Raw genomic sequence first — 12,884 nt, 5'->3', positions numbered from 1 at the left:
CTTCAGGCCTGGACTCTTATCCAGCATGTGAAATTAGGGGGAAGACTGGATGATGAAAAATCAAGACACGACAGTGTCTTGTCAAAACCTCGACATTCACCATGCTGCCATGGCAACATGGTTTGATTAAAAACTCATGATTGTCACTATAAAGTATCGCCAACGTGTTGAGGCCTTTCTGCCCAAACCTGAGGTGGACCTGGTCAACCTGATACGAGCAGCGCTCTGAAAATATCTCAATACTGGCATATTAAGTTCAGGGCCAACTGGACCACGTACAGTGGCGTTACGAACTACTTCCTGCTCTGCTGGATCATCAAAGTATGCTTTTATGTTTTAGGTTCAAAGTGACTGCGGACCTGCTCGAGATGTCTGTGAAATAAAGACTCGTTTTAGCGTGTACAGAGTCAGAATATTTTCACACCAAAGCAGAGCTGGTGATTGTTGGAACAGTGGAAAGATGAACCGAGATGGTTTCTGTGAGTTTTACTGTGTTTCTGTCGACTCTGAGTGAAGTGTGTTTAATGATGATAGAATGACTGTTTATCTAAATGTAGTCTGGTGGGTTTGGTGACGGTGATTTCAGGACTGTTTCTGGATCTGACTCTTTAACACAAAGCTCTATCTCTGTAGGGATCCTTTCATCATGCTGTCAGACACTTAGAGTAACAGCCTGAGCCTGTCAGTGACAAACACAAACACTGTTAGTGGACGGACGTTGAAAGAAACAAACAGGAACCTTGAAAAATAGAGTCCAGGTTGGAAAATACCAAACCTCCCCTTTGGCTCCTCTTTATGATTGTTGTGAAATCCGTCTGAACTTTGGATTACTTGTATTTGGATGTGTGTATTACTCAGGTCAGATACGTGCGTCCAAATACCTGAAAGTACTCTGATTGTGTTTGTGTCATCGGCGCTCAGCGAGCAGTAAATCACCGCCTGCAGCTCTGATCTGTTTCCATTTGTAAAGTGTGTCCTGAGGCTGCAGGTGTGACCGAGCAGACACACCCTGAACCACACACACACACACACTCACACTTACTCACACTCACACACACATTATGATCCATCACACACACCCTGCCAATACCTGGTTACACAAACACTTTCCCCACCGCTGATCTGCACAAATACACTGCTGCAGGCCTTAAATACACACACACACACACACACACACACACACACTGATTCAGCCACACCTGGCTCGTTCTGTTGCCTTGTCAACGCCACACCCTGAACAGACACACACACACACACGTTATCAACACCTGGCTGCATTTCTCAGCTCTGAGTTCACTTTGCAGCTACACTAGCTGTGAGTGTGTGGATCGTAACATGTGCTACACGCTGTACCTTTACTGCACTACGTTTATCTGACACGTACAGTCAGAGCTGCAGGAAGGACTCAGATCTTGTAGTAACCGTTAACTGTCAGTAGAGCCTTTATTTTCTGCAGACATGAACAGTTCTGTACAACAGTGCAAAGCCTAATAAGTCTGAACTCTTACAGCTGAATGCATCGTAAGACTTCCTGTATCCACTGGTCGTGTTTGGGGGAGACATATGTTTCCATTTCAGAGGAATGGAGCGTCAGATTTGAGGTGGACCTGGTCAACTTGATAGGAGCACATCAAAGTATAAAATGTGTCATTTCCTGTTGCCAGTAGTTGGCGCCCTCAGTATACCTCAATACTGACGTGAAGTTCAGGGAGGATTGGACCGCGTACAGTAGAGTTACAAACTACTGACCACTCCCAACGCTTCACCACGAAAACGGATCATCAAAGTCTGTTTTACTTTCTGGGTTCAAAGTGACTGCGTACCTGCTCGAGATATCTGTGAAATACATGTTAGTGTGTAAAGAGTCGAATATTTTCACATCTAACTGAGTGAATTAAGAGTTTATTTCAACCAAACCACAGCTGGTGGTTGTTGGAGCAGTGGAAAGACGAACCAAGATGGTTCCTGTTCCTTTTATTTCTTTTCTGTCAACTCTGAATGACGGTGGACTGCCCCATCTGGGTTGTGAGGGAGTTACTGCCCCAAGCAAAGGCGTTCAAATATCTCGGGGTCTTGTTCACGAGTGAGGGGAAATGGAGCGTCAGATGGATCAGCAGTTTGGGGCGATGTCTGCAGTGATGTGGTCGCTGTGCCGGGCTGTGATGGTGAAGAGGGAGCTGAGCCAAAACGGACAGCTCTCCATTTCCTGGTCCATCTACGTCCCAACCCTCACATATGGTCATGAGCTCTGGGTAGTGACTGAAAGAATGAGATCATGGATACAAGTAGAAGAAATCTTTATGTTTCTATTGAAGAAGAATGGAGCAGCAGGGTGGTAAAGGATGTGACGTGTCGTACTGTGGCTGGCGTGTTCTGAGTTGGAGGGAGGTCGACTAAAGCTGTCAGCGGGTTAGGTACGAGAATTGTGTTCTAGGCCTGTCAGAGGGTGTCAAACACCTTAGACCAAAAGTCAGTTAAGCTGTGACATGTCCATAACATGTGTAAGTGGTCAGCTGGGGATTTCTTACATCTGTTACACACATCACGTCGATCAGGGTTAATTCTAGCCAATTTGGAGCTGGTGACGTGGACTCTGTGGAGCACGTTGCACTGCAATGAGCCGTGTCTGGCACATAGTGACGACGATGCACTCCTCGTCACTATGTGCCAGACACGGCACATAGTGACGACGACGACGACGACGACGACGAAGGCAAACACATCTGTCCACACACTATTAAATTCTGTATTTTCATCTTACTTTTTCTGATTTGGAGTCCATTGCTCGCCGAGCTGAGGAGGCTCAAAGTAAGCATGCTGTTCAGGTTTGGCAAAGTTTAGAGGAAAATGTATCAGGCCACAGACCAGGAGTAGGCAACCTGCTGCTCAAGGGCCACCTGTGGCTCTTGAGCCCCTCTCCAGTGGCTCCCTGTGGCTTTGACAAAATATCACATGAAATGATGAAGAAGAAGATATTTCATTTATCCCTGAAGGGAGAGTCTGTTTTTTCACTCTGTTGACACACACACACACACGTGCATAATCAGGACATATACATGCATTAAATGGAGGCATGTCAGAGTGACATAACTGCCCAGATAGCACACATACATCGGGCCGACATCGGCCAGATGTATGTGTGCTATCTGGGTGCCCTTGGGCAGGTGCCCCGAGCAGCTGGGGGTTCAGTGCCTTGCTCAGGGGTACCTCAGGGGGCGAAATGGCAACTCTCTTGCTGCCAGTCCGCACTCTTGACTTGTCCAGATGGGGACTTGAGCTGGCAACTCTTTGGTTCCCAACCCTGCTCCCTATGGGCTGAGGCACCGCCGCCCCATCTTTATTTGTGAGTGTTTTAGGCCTAAATAAATTCATTCATTGTTAAAAGGTGTAGCCTGTGCCCTCCGTACAAAAAATAAAGTTTTCGTCAACTAAAATGTGCGTCATGCATCTACATCCACCTCTTCGTCTAAACTTTGCTAGACTTTCACAGCAGTGGCTCATCTTGAGCTTCTTCAGTTTGGCTGCTTATGGAAGGGGAGACCTTTGGTCAGATACTGAATTGGTGACTCTAATCTTGAAACTGTGCTGATTGTATAGATCTGCTGTGTGTGAAGCATCCATGTTTTCACTGACATGGATGGAGACTGTCAGAGACACTGGACTGGTGGGCGGAGTCATACAACCACAGGGTGGACTGGTGGGCGGAGTCATACAACCACAGGGTGGACTGGTGGGCGGAGTCATACAACCACAGGGTGGACTGGTGGGCGGAGTCATACAACCACAGGGTGGACTGGTGGGAGGAGTCATACAACCACAGGGTGGACTGGTGGGCGGAGTCATACAATTCATGTGTGTGTGCTGTGTCAGATTAAGCTTCTGGTGTTTTGGGGGTTCCTTGAACATAAAAGTTGTAACACTGTGCATTACAGAGCTATCCGATCCTTGGAGTTCATAAACTTCCCTCAGTTTTATCTGTTAGTGGAGATATGGGACGGGAAACATTAGGCATAGATGTGAAATGATTCAGTCACGTGTGAAGATGTCTGCTCAAAGGTTCACTAAAAAGATATTTAACTGGTGTATCTCTGTCACGTGGTCATCCTTGGGTTAAAGAGCTGAAATCCTTATTTTACTTGAATGATATGTCATTTATTTTTCAGAAGAGGTTATCTTGTGATATTCAGGAGATTAGCAGTAAAATGTTCCTTACTTATAAAGAGAAATGGTCTGTTGATATTTGGTACAAACCAAAGCTGCCACCTGAAGAACAGCCAGAGCACAGAACCCTTTGTGAGGTATGATTTTAACACAAGACAAAGATCTCTTTGTGCACAGCTACGTTCAGGAACGTTACCTGTAGCTCTAGAGACTGGTCGGTTCAGTAACAGTCCAGAAGAACACAGACTTTGTTTATTGTGTGAATTAGGGGAAACTGAGAACGAAGTTCAGTTTTTGTTTTATTGTCCTGCTTATGAGGCTGAGAGGGAGGTATTATGTTTCAGGAAGGAAACCTTTTTTGTTGCAGATTTTGTTTGCAAGGCCTGAGAGAGAAGACAGAATATTTAGTCCAAGAATGAGCTCTTACAGTATGTTTGTTTCTTTTATGGTTATTTTGAAATAAACTGAATTGTTATGAATTATCTGTGAATGCTGCAACTGTCTCTTTTGGAGTCTCTTTTATAAACCCATGAGGGTTAGGCACTTTTAGGTGCATGAAAGAAACTAACATACAACCATGGGGCCATAATTCCGGTTTCTTTTTATATAATGATTGTGTAAGAAGTTGTTGTTAATCACCCAACTGGATAAAATTAATTATTAATTAATCAACATGTTTCCATGTTAATATGGAGCCGCAGAAACAGAGTGTAAAATATCAAATATTGTATGTTTATGTAAAGCAGTGTTCCCTCCGGTCCAGCAGGTGGCGGTAACTTACTGAGAAAACAATCCGACCGTCTTTCACCTTCACAGGAAGGAAGTGTGAGTTAAAGACACAAACCATCAACCCGCCGGTGTGTTCTGCAGGACCTGTGAGCCTTTAACCTGCTGATTGTCCGGCCTGTGGGTAACAAATCTACAGTTAAAACATTAACTCGTTTACTTAACGGTAGTATCTGTTCTAGCTTTTACTCATGCATCGCACAAAATGGCGGCAGAGCTAGCTAGCAAAAAGCTAATGTAGCCTTAATGCGCTAACGTTAGCCCGGCTCGTTTATAAAGCCAAACTGGTCTGCGTGCTAACGCTAACTTCAGTTGTAAGAAACCCGGTATTACCTCCAAGTTAACCTTTAGCTTTGTGACATGTGTAACGTGACGTCCCACTGCACGGTTTCAAATTGTTCGTCTGTAGCCGCAGGCCAAACTCCATTCAGAAAACTGGGGATTTAAAGCTTTCTCGTTAGTCGAGCGCTTACAGATCGGTTGGTTCTTCTGCTGAAATATATTTGTGTTGTCGGCTGTTATGGTCTTCGTTTTCATCCCGAACACGAGTGGAGATTTTGTTAAGTCCTGACAAATAAAGTTATCATGATATTACAACTGAATTTGTCCCGTAGGATAGCAGAGCAAACATTCTGTTGACTTGTGAGTGGAGTTTGGTAATGACATTCTTCATTGTGATTTGTCTCTTCAAAGTCCAACAGCACAAAATTAATTTCGTCATTTTCCGGAAAATCAAGACTAAGAAATATTAACAGTGTATTTTACTTTATTTATTTAACGTCTGCAGGCCGAACTCCATTTAAAAATCTAGTAAATTAAAGTAGGCATCTGCAGCGTCATACAGCCATTTGCAAGTCAGTGTACTGCTGAAATAACCTCATGTTGTTTGGGATTTCATTTTTATCCCAAATCTGATGGGAGATGTTGCTTATTCCTAAAAAACAAAAGCAGTCAGTCAGCAGTCATTTTGATTTCTAAATTACAGTGCATGGGTTTTAGAAACTCAGCACTCAAATGGCTCACTTCGTACCTAACGGATAGGACACAAGTATGCGATGTTGAGGGGACCCTCTCTGATCCGCAGAGTATAACATGCGGGGTGCCCCAAGGTTCGGTCCTGGGGCCCCTGTTATTTTTAATATACATAAATGACATGTCAGCTGCGGTACGGTGCAAGTTGCTATTATATGCCGATGATTCTGCTTTACTTGTCAAATAAATCAAAAAAAAAAAAAGTTGAGTATGTCCCCGAGGATAGCAGAACTAAAAATGAATTGATTTTTAGGTGGAGTTTGATTATGGCTTTTTGTGTCTCTAAAGTCTGACATTAAAAATGTATTTTTGTCCTTGGGTAGCCATTGTCAGATTTATTGCTCATCTAGAACTGCAGGCCAAACTCCACTGGAAAAATCTGGGAAATTACAGCAGGTATCTTTATCTGCCGCGCCACAGGATCATCTCCATCAGTCTGTTCTTCTGCTGAAATAACATCATGTTGTCTGAGTCTTTGTTTTTATCCCGAATCCAACGGATTTAATTTACTCCTAAACATTAAGTAGTCACGATATTACAGTTGAGTGTGTCCCCTGAGTTAGCAACACAGAAAATGTACTGATTGATGAAAAGAGTTTGGTCTCATCATTCTGACACTAAAGCACCACGTGTAGGAAACATACAGCATTGGTTTGCATCCCTAAAACCAGTTGTGCTGGTTAGCTGACATGAGTTTGTTTGTCTCTCAGATTAAAGAGTCGACAGAGGAGGAAACTCCCCCACCCGCCACTCCACCATGGCGGACATCAAGAACTTCCTGTATGCCTGGTGTGGAAAAAAGAAACTGACTCCCACCTACGACATCCGAGCTGCAGGGAACAAAAACAGGCAGAAGTTTTTGTGTGAGGTGAGTTTTCTGTCTGCTCTGAACAGCTGACGAAGTTTAACGCATTCTCTGTGTAACCCTCAGCTCTCCTCTGTTCAGGTCCGCATTGACGGCCACAATTACATCGGGATGGGCAACTCCACCAACAAGAAGGACGCTCAGACCAACGCTGCCAGAGACTTTGTCAACTACCTGGTCCGAATCGGGGAAATGAGCGCAGCAGAGGTTCCAGCTCTCGGGGTCAGCAGCACACTAATCATGTTGTTCTGTACATTCTGACACAAACGGTTTAAATGTTTTTATCTCAGGTCTCACAGTCCGACAGAAGCTGGGACATTTGAAGGAGTCGGTTTGAGTCGGTTTTCTAACACTGTTGGGTTGATAAGAAGTGACCAGAAAGATGAGTCTTAGACATGTCAGTGACGAGCTTGATGCTGCATTACAAAACTTAAAGTGCTGCTCAAAGGTTGAATCTGTGTCTTGTGTCACCAGGTGAGCGCTCCAGCTGGTGACCAACCTGACGGGGGAGGAGGAGCAGGAGGAGCAGGAGGAGGAGACGCTGGCTTTGGAAGCCTCCCTTCCAGTGGTCCTCTGCCACCTCACCTTGTAGTAAAAGCTGAACAAGGTATCGTCATCTCTCTAACGCCTCACTTCCACTGCACCGTTCAGCTCGACTCACATTTGGTACCAGGCGCTTTTTCTCGTCACGTTTTCCATGGTGGATAGCACCCACCCAGTGTAGGTGGGCTTCTCAGCTGTTCGCCATATTGACGGCATATGAAATTGCCGTGACATCATCTTTAATGCAACACTGGGACAGCCAGGGATCTTTTCTGTGGACTAGATGACTCTTTGCAGAGCCTTTTTATCTGCAGCAGTGCAGCCCGCATGCCACACTGAGATGCAGTATGTGAGGACACTCCCAGTGGTTGCCTGGTAGAACGCCACCAGCAGCTTCCTCACGTTGTTCCTCCTGAGCACTATGAGGAAGCGAAGCTCCTGTTGCGCTCTTTTTAATGGGTGACCAAGAGAGGTCCTTAGAAACATGGAGTCCCAGGATTTTAAAAGTCAGCACCCTTTCCACACATGCTCTGTTGATGCAGGGGGGTCTGTGTCAGGCTTCAGAGGAATGTCTGCATTGTGTGTATAATGCAGAGCACAGCATAGTTTTGCGGGCCGACATTTTTTAAAGTCTGTGTCGAGTGAATAAAAAAAATTGTGGTCACTTTTGACAGTAGTTTTAATGTTTAAATATGGCGGGTCTGTGCAGGACCGATCAGAGCACTGCGGTGTTTTAAATTCACCTTCTAGCGTCGGCTCAGCTCGCTCGGATCTTCGGCAGAGGTGGTGTCAAAAAAGTCCCAGGTACGATCCACAACTTTGTCCAAACCAAAACAGAGCGAGTTGAGCTGAGTGGAGCCGTGCAGTACCATGAAGTGGAAATGTGGCATATCACAGATTAAGAAGTGAACTTAAATACAGCGGCTGAATCAAGACGACCTTCCCGCTGTGAAAGGATGAAGATGCAGGTGGGAGATAAAATTAAAACATGAGTCGACCTGAGCGTGTTCGACACGTCAGTCTGGTGCTGTGGCTGATATCTTAAGTATGAATGCTTCACGCCTTGTCTTGGTCTCATACTTAAGGAATCCCTCGACCGTTGCACAAAGACCTTAGAAACCAAAGCAAGGTACTAAAAAAATCAAGGTCCCTCTGACTCTGTCTTAACTTCAACATGCCCGAGTTTATGGTGATAAATGAAAAAACTTACACACCCTGAGAAAATGTTCTGCGACCAGGAGAACCCGACAGATACACTTCTGATTTTACACTTAAAATCTGAATTTATTTTTGTTGCTTCTTCCTACAGTCGTTTTCTGGGGATCTGATTCACTTTGTTGTTTCTATGATTGTTTCCTTCAGAAGTTTAATCTTTTCCTCCTCTGACCACGATGGTTTTCTTGTCTTATTTTCTTATGTAATTTTTTCACTGTCTAAGTATCAGACAACTCTGTGAGACAACAACAGACACCATAAGCGTGAATCCAAGCAATTAAATCATCTCCAGGGAAACTTTTAACGCTGTAAAATCTCTTTCAACACTCTAAATGAGTTTTTCCTTCATAACAGCCTGTCACAGGTTACAGCCTGATTAGAGGAGGCATGGCAGAGCATAAACGTCTAGGTGGAAAAAAACATCTCAATCATTTAGGATTTTACTTAAAGAAGTGAGTGAGTGCGAAACAAGACATTAGATGACATAATTTTGGGGTTTGGGAGAGACAGACTGACATTTTTCAACATTTTAACATAGTTTTCAATAAAATGATTAGCCGACTAATCGAAGAAATAATCGACAGATTAGCAGACAATGAAAAAAATCGTTAGTTGCAGCCCTATATATATATATATATATATATATATATATATATATATATATATATATATATATATATATATAACGTGATTTGTCATATCATCAAGAATATCGTTGTCTCAAAAATATCCTGATCTTATTTTAGGGCCATATTGCCCACCCCTAGTCTGAGCTACGAACACACATGTCATGTTCCTGGTACTCTGTAGAGCAGCACTGTGTCGTCCTCACTGCAGGTTTAGTTTTACTTCTAATCAGGAAAGTGGTGCAGGGTGGTCAGAGCTCCCAGAGTGAGGCTGAAATCGGGTTTCTGTCTGAAAGTAGTGCAAAAATTTAACCCCATTTTTGGAGAAATCTGCAAAAGAAAATGCAAACTCAATTCAATTCAATTCAATTTTATTTATAAAGCCCAATATCACAAATCACAATTTGCCTCACAGGGCTTTACAGCATACGACATCCCTCTGTCCTTATGACCCTCACAGCTGATCAGGAAAAACTCTCCAAAAAACCCTTTAATGGGGGAAAAAATGGTAGAAACCTCAGGAAGAGCAACTGAGGAGGGATCCCTCTTCCAGGACGGACAGACGTGCAATAGATGTCGTACAGAACAGATCAACATGATAAATTAACAGTAATCCATATGACACAATGAGACAGAGAGAGAGAGAGAGAGAGAGAGAGAGAGACAGAGAGAGAGAGAGAGAGACAGAGAGAGAGAGAGAGAGAGATGCAGGTAATGACAGTAGGTTACAACAACATTACTGAAAGTAATAATATAGTTATAGTTCTGGCTACTGTGGTACAATATGTTGAAAGTATGTATTAATATCTGACAGTATACATGTGTGACAATAAGAGAGAGAGAGAGAGGGAGCCCGGTGTATTATAGGGGGTCCTCCGGCAGACTAGGCCTAAGTCAGCCTAACTAGGGGCTGGTACAGGGCAAGCCTGAGCCAGCCCTAACTATAAGCTTTATCAAAGAGGAAAGTCTTAAGTCTAGTCTTAAATGTGGAGACGGTGTCTGCCTCCCGGACCGTAACAGGAAGATGATTCCACAGGAGAGGAGCCTGATAGCTGAAGGCTCTGGCTCCTGATCTACTTTTGGAGACTTTAGGGACCACGAGTAACCCTGCGTTCTCAGAGCGCAGTGTTCTGGTGGGATAATATGGCACTATGAGCTCACTAAGATATGACGGAGCTTGACCATTTAGAGCTTTATAAGTTAACAGTAGGATTTTAAATTCAATTCTGCATTTTACAGGGAGCCAGTGCAGAGAAGCTAAAACAGGAGAAATATGATCTCCTTTCGTAGTTCATGTGCTTTTCCCTCCACTGCTGCTCTGTGAATGTTGGGAGTTGGTTAATAGAGATGAGCAGTAGGTGGCGCTGCAGAAGAGAGTGCAACAAGATGAAGTTACTGAAAGAGCGTCGCTCAAACCTGAAAGGAAGGAAAACGATGGATGTGTGATATCAGAGCGCACTGGACAATAGAAACAGAGTTTGAATATTACAGCTGTGTGCTGTTAGAAGAGATCGGCTAAACATCAGCTGTTGAACGATGACGATGAAGTCTCTGCACTGACTGTACGTCATCATTTATTCACTCAGTCTGTTTCCATTGTGCTTCACCTTTTTGATGAACCAACTTCTCCACCTTCCCCGAGCACATTGACAATGAATGTGAAAGGTGGTTGGAAACAACCTGAGAGAGCTGAAGGCTCCTTTGATGGTGCTGATTGTTGGTTGGTGTGTGAATGTGGTCAGGCTGTTCCTGTTCCTCCCTGAATACATACAAGTCAAAGATCTGACACTGATCCAGGATCAGGTGAGCAGGAGACATGTAGAAAGTATAACGTGTTAATTATGTGAGTGTCTGTTGTTGTTGTTAGAGGACAGCAGCTACGGGCCAGTACCAGGAGTGACTGGACTCGGTTACTCAGGAGGAGGAAACTCTGGATGGGGAGGAGGAGGAGGAGGAGGAGGAGGAGCTCAGTGGGATCGAGGAGCCAACCTGAAGGAGTACTACGCCAAGAGAGATGAACAGGAAGCTCAGGCGGTACAGTACTTCCTGTTTAATTCTCCTGTCTGACAGAATCCAGCTGAGATGATCTTCTCTGCTGCACCACCTGAATCACCAATATCTTATTTCATCCCTGCAGACTCTGGAGTCGGAGGAGGTGGACCTGAATGCTAATCTCCATGGTAACTGGACGCTGGAGAACGCCAAGGCCCGTCTGAACCAGTTCTTCCAGAAGGAGAAAACCAGCGCTGAGTATAAATACAGCCAAGTGGGACCAGACCACAACAGGTCTGGATCACAGAACATCCAGTCCGATATGTTGCACAGATCTTTGTCGTGTTCACACAGACTGAGTCACTGCGTGTCGTCAGCGTGTCAGGGGGTTCGTTAGCTGATATATCTATTGATAAAACTATCAATTCTTTAATCTTTTAAATGTCAAAATATCCCAGAATCTAACGTGATGTTCAAAACTGTTTAATTCCACAGTTTATATAAAATAAAATCAGTCCCTCCAGGTTTTCACAGCTGATTTTGGGGATTGTTACAGCCTGAAATGTCTGATTTCATGACAGCTTTTCTAAAGAAATATTGCAGAGAATGTTGCAGTGTTTATGGCTGTTTTGCCTCTGCGCCGGTGACAGCTGTGGACACAGGGATTATGTTTTCGGGTTGTCCGTCCCATGCTAGTGAACACAATATCTGAAGAATGCCTTCAGGAAACTTCTTCAAATGGCACAAACGTTCACTTGACTCAGCGATGAACTGATTAGATGTTGGTGGTCAAATGTCAAGGTCAAGCAACAGCTGACTGCTGATGCAGCGCTGAAGGACCTTTGATCTCCTCTTTCTCTGTATGCCCAGTTAGCACGAGCTAACACATCACAAAGTGACCTCATCACTACTCATCATATTTTGCTGCTCGAGCTGGAACCCTACAGCAGAACATGCCGTCGTGTAAACAATGTAAGTCATCACGTGCGCCGCATAATCGTGATTTCAATTTTGATCAAAATAATCATGATTATTATTTTTTCCATAATCGAGCAGCCCGAGATGATAGCAGGAATTAGCGAGCAGCTAGTAGCAAGAGGGAAACACAAACCTGACAGACACTGTAAAGATGAGCAACTGGGGAGACAAGGAATTGCGCGCCCTCCTTGTCCTCGCAAACAAAGAGGCCATTAACCGTCAGATGACGGGGACGGTGAAGAACGGGCCGACTTACGAGAGAATCGCCGAAGGACTGACCAGCCGCGGCTTCCCTCCCACGTCACTGTTTACGTCACACGCTGAGCTACACGTTTTGTTACTTGCTCACGCCCCCCATTGCCCCGAAAAAGGCACATTCTGTATAAACAAAAGTAGGCAGGCGACATTTTGCTGCACTCCCCGATTTTGTTTTTATACTGCCAATGCTGAAAAAACACTGACTGGGCTTTCCTGCACATTTGCACAACTCCTGTTTAAAAAGGGCTTATGTGCGACAGTAGCCGTGTGATGCTAACAGTTAGCCCTGTCACTGTGTGTGTGGCTCTGTCCCAGGCACTGAGCTCCGGTCCTGCAGCAGCAGTCTCTTGTTAAAGAGAGAGAGGAGCTGAGATCAGCACGCTCCACGCAGCTCTACAATAAAAATGGATTTAACCTGTTTAGGTAAA

General features: G+C 44.4%; 1 protein-coding gene across 2 annotated transcripts in view; it reads left to right on the top strand.

Moving 5' to 3' along the window:
- The first annotated feature begins 4,944 nt into the window (after positions 1–4,944).
- dhx9 (DEAH (Asp-Glu-Ala-His) box helicase 9) overlaps positions 4,945–12,884 on the top strand; it is a 33,751-nt gene continuing 25,811 nt past the window's right edge. Inside the window, exons 1-6 of one of the 2 annotated variants that reach the window (XM_033650574.2) lie at positions 4,945–5,067; positions 6,690–6,847; positions 6,926–7,066; positions 7,319–7,451; positions 11,096–11,262; positions 11,366–11,514. In XM_033650574.2, the coding sequence (XP_033506465.2) occupies positions 6,737–6,847; positions 6,926–7,066; positions 7,319–7,451; positions 11,096–11,262; positions 11,366–11,514 (701 nt within the window). In that variant the 5' untranslated portion in view covers positions 4,945–5,067; positions 6,690–6,736. Of the gene's footprint in view, positions 5,072–6,689; positions 6,848–6,925; positions 7,067–7,318; positions 7,452–11,095; positions 11,263–11,365; positions 11,515–12,884 lie in introns of both variants that reach the window. The other variant, XM_033650575.2, reaches the window with a different exon arrangement.

This window comes from Epinephelus lanceolatus, chromosome 12, assembly GCF_041903045.1.
Source record: "Epinephelus lanceolatus isolate andai-2023 chromosome 12, ASM4190304v1, whole genome shotgun sequence".
Lineage (NCBI taxonomy): Eukaryota > Metazoa > Chordata > Actinopteri > Perciformes > Serranidae > Epinephelus > Epinephelus lanceolatus.
The sequence above is the reverse complement of the archived record's forward strand: the minus strand, read 5'-3'. Positions and strand labels throughout refer to the sequence as shown.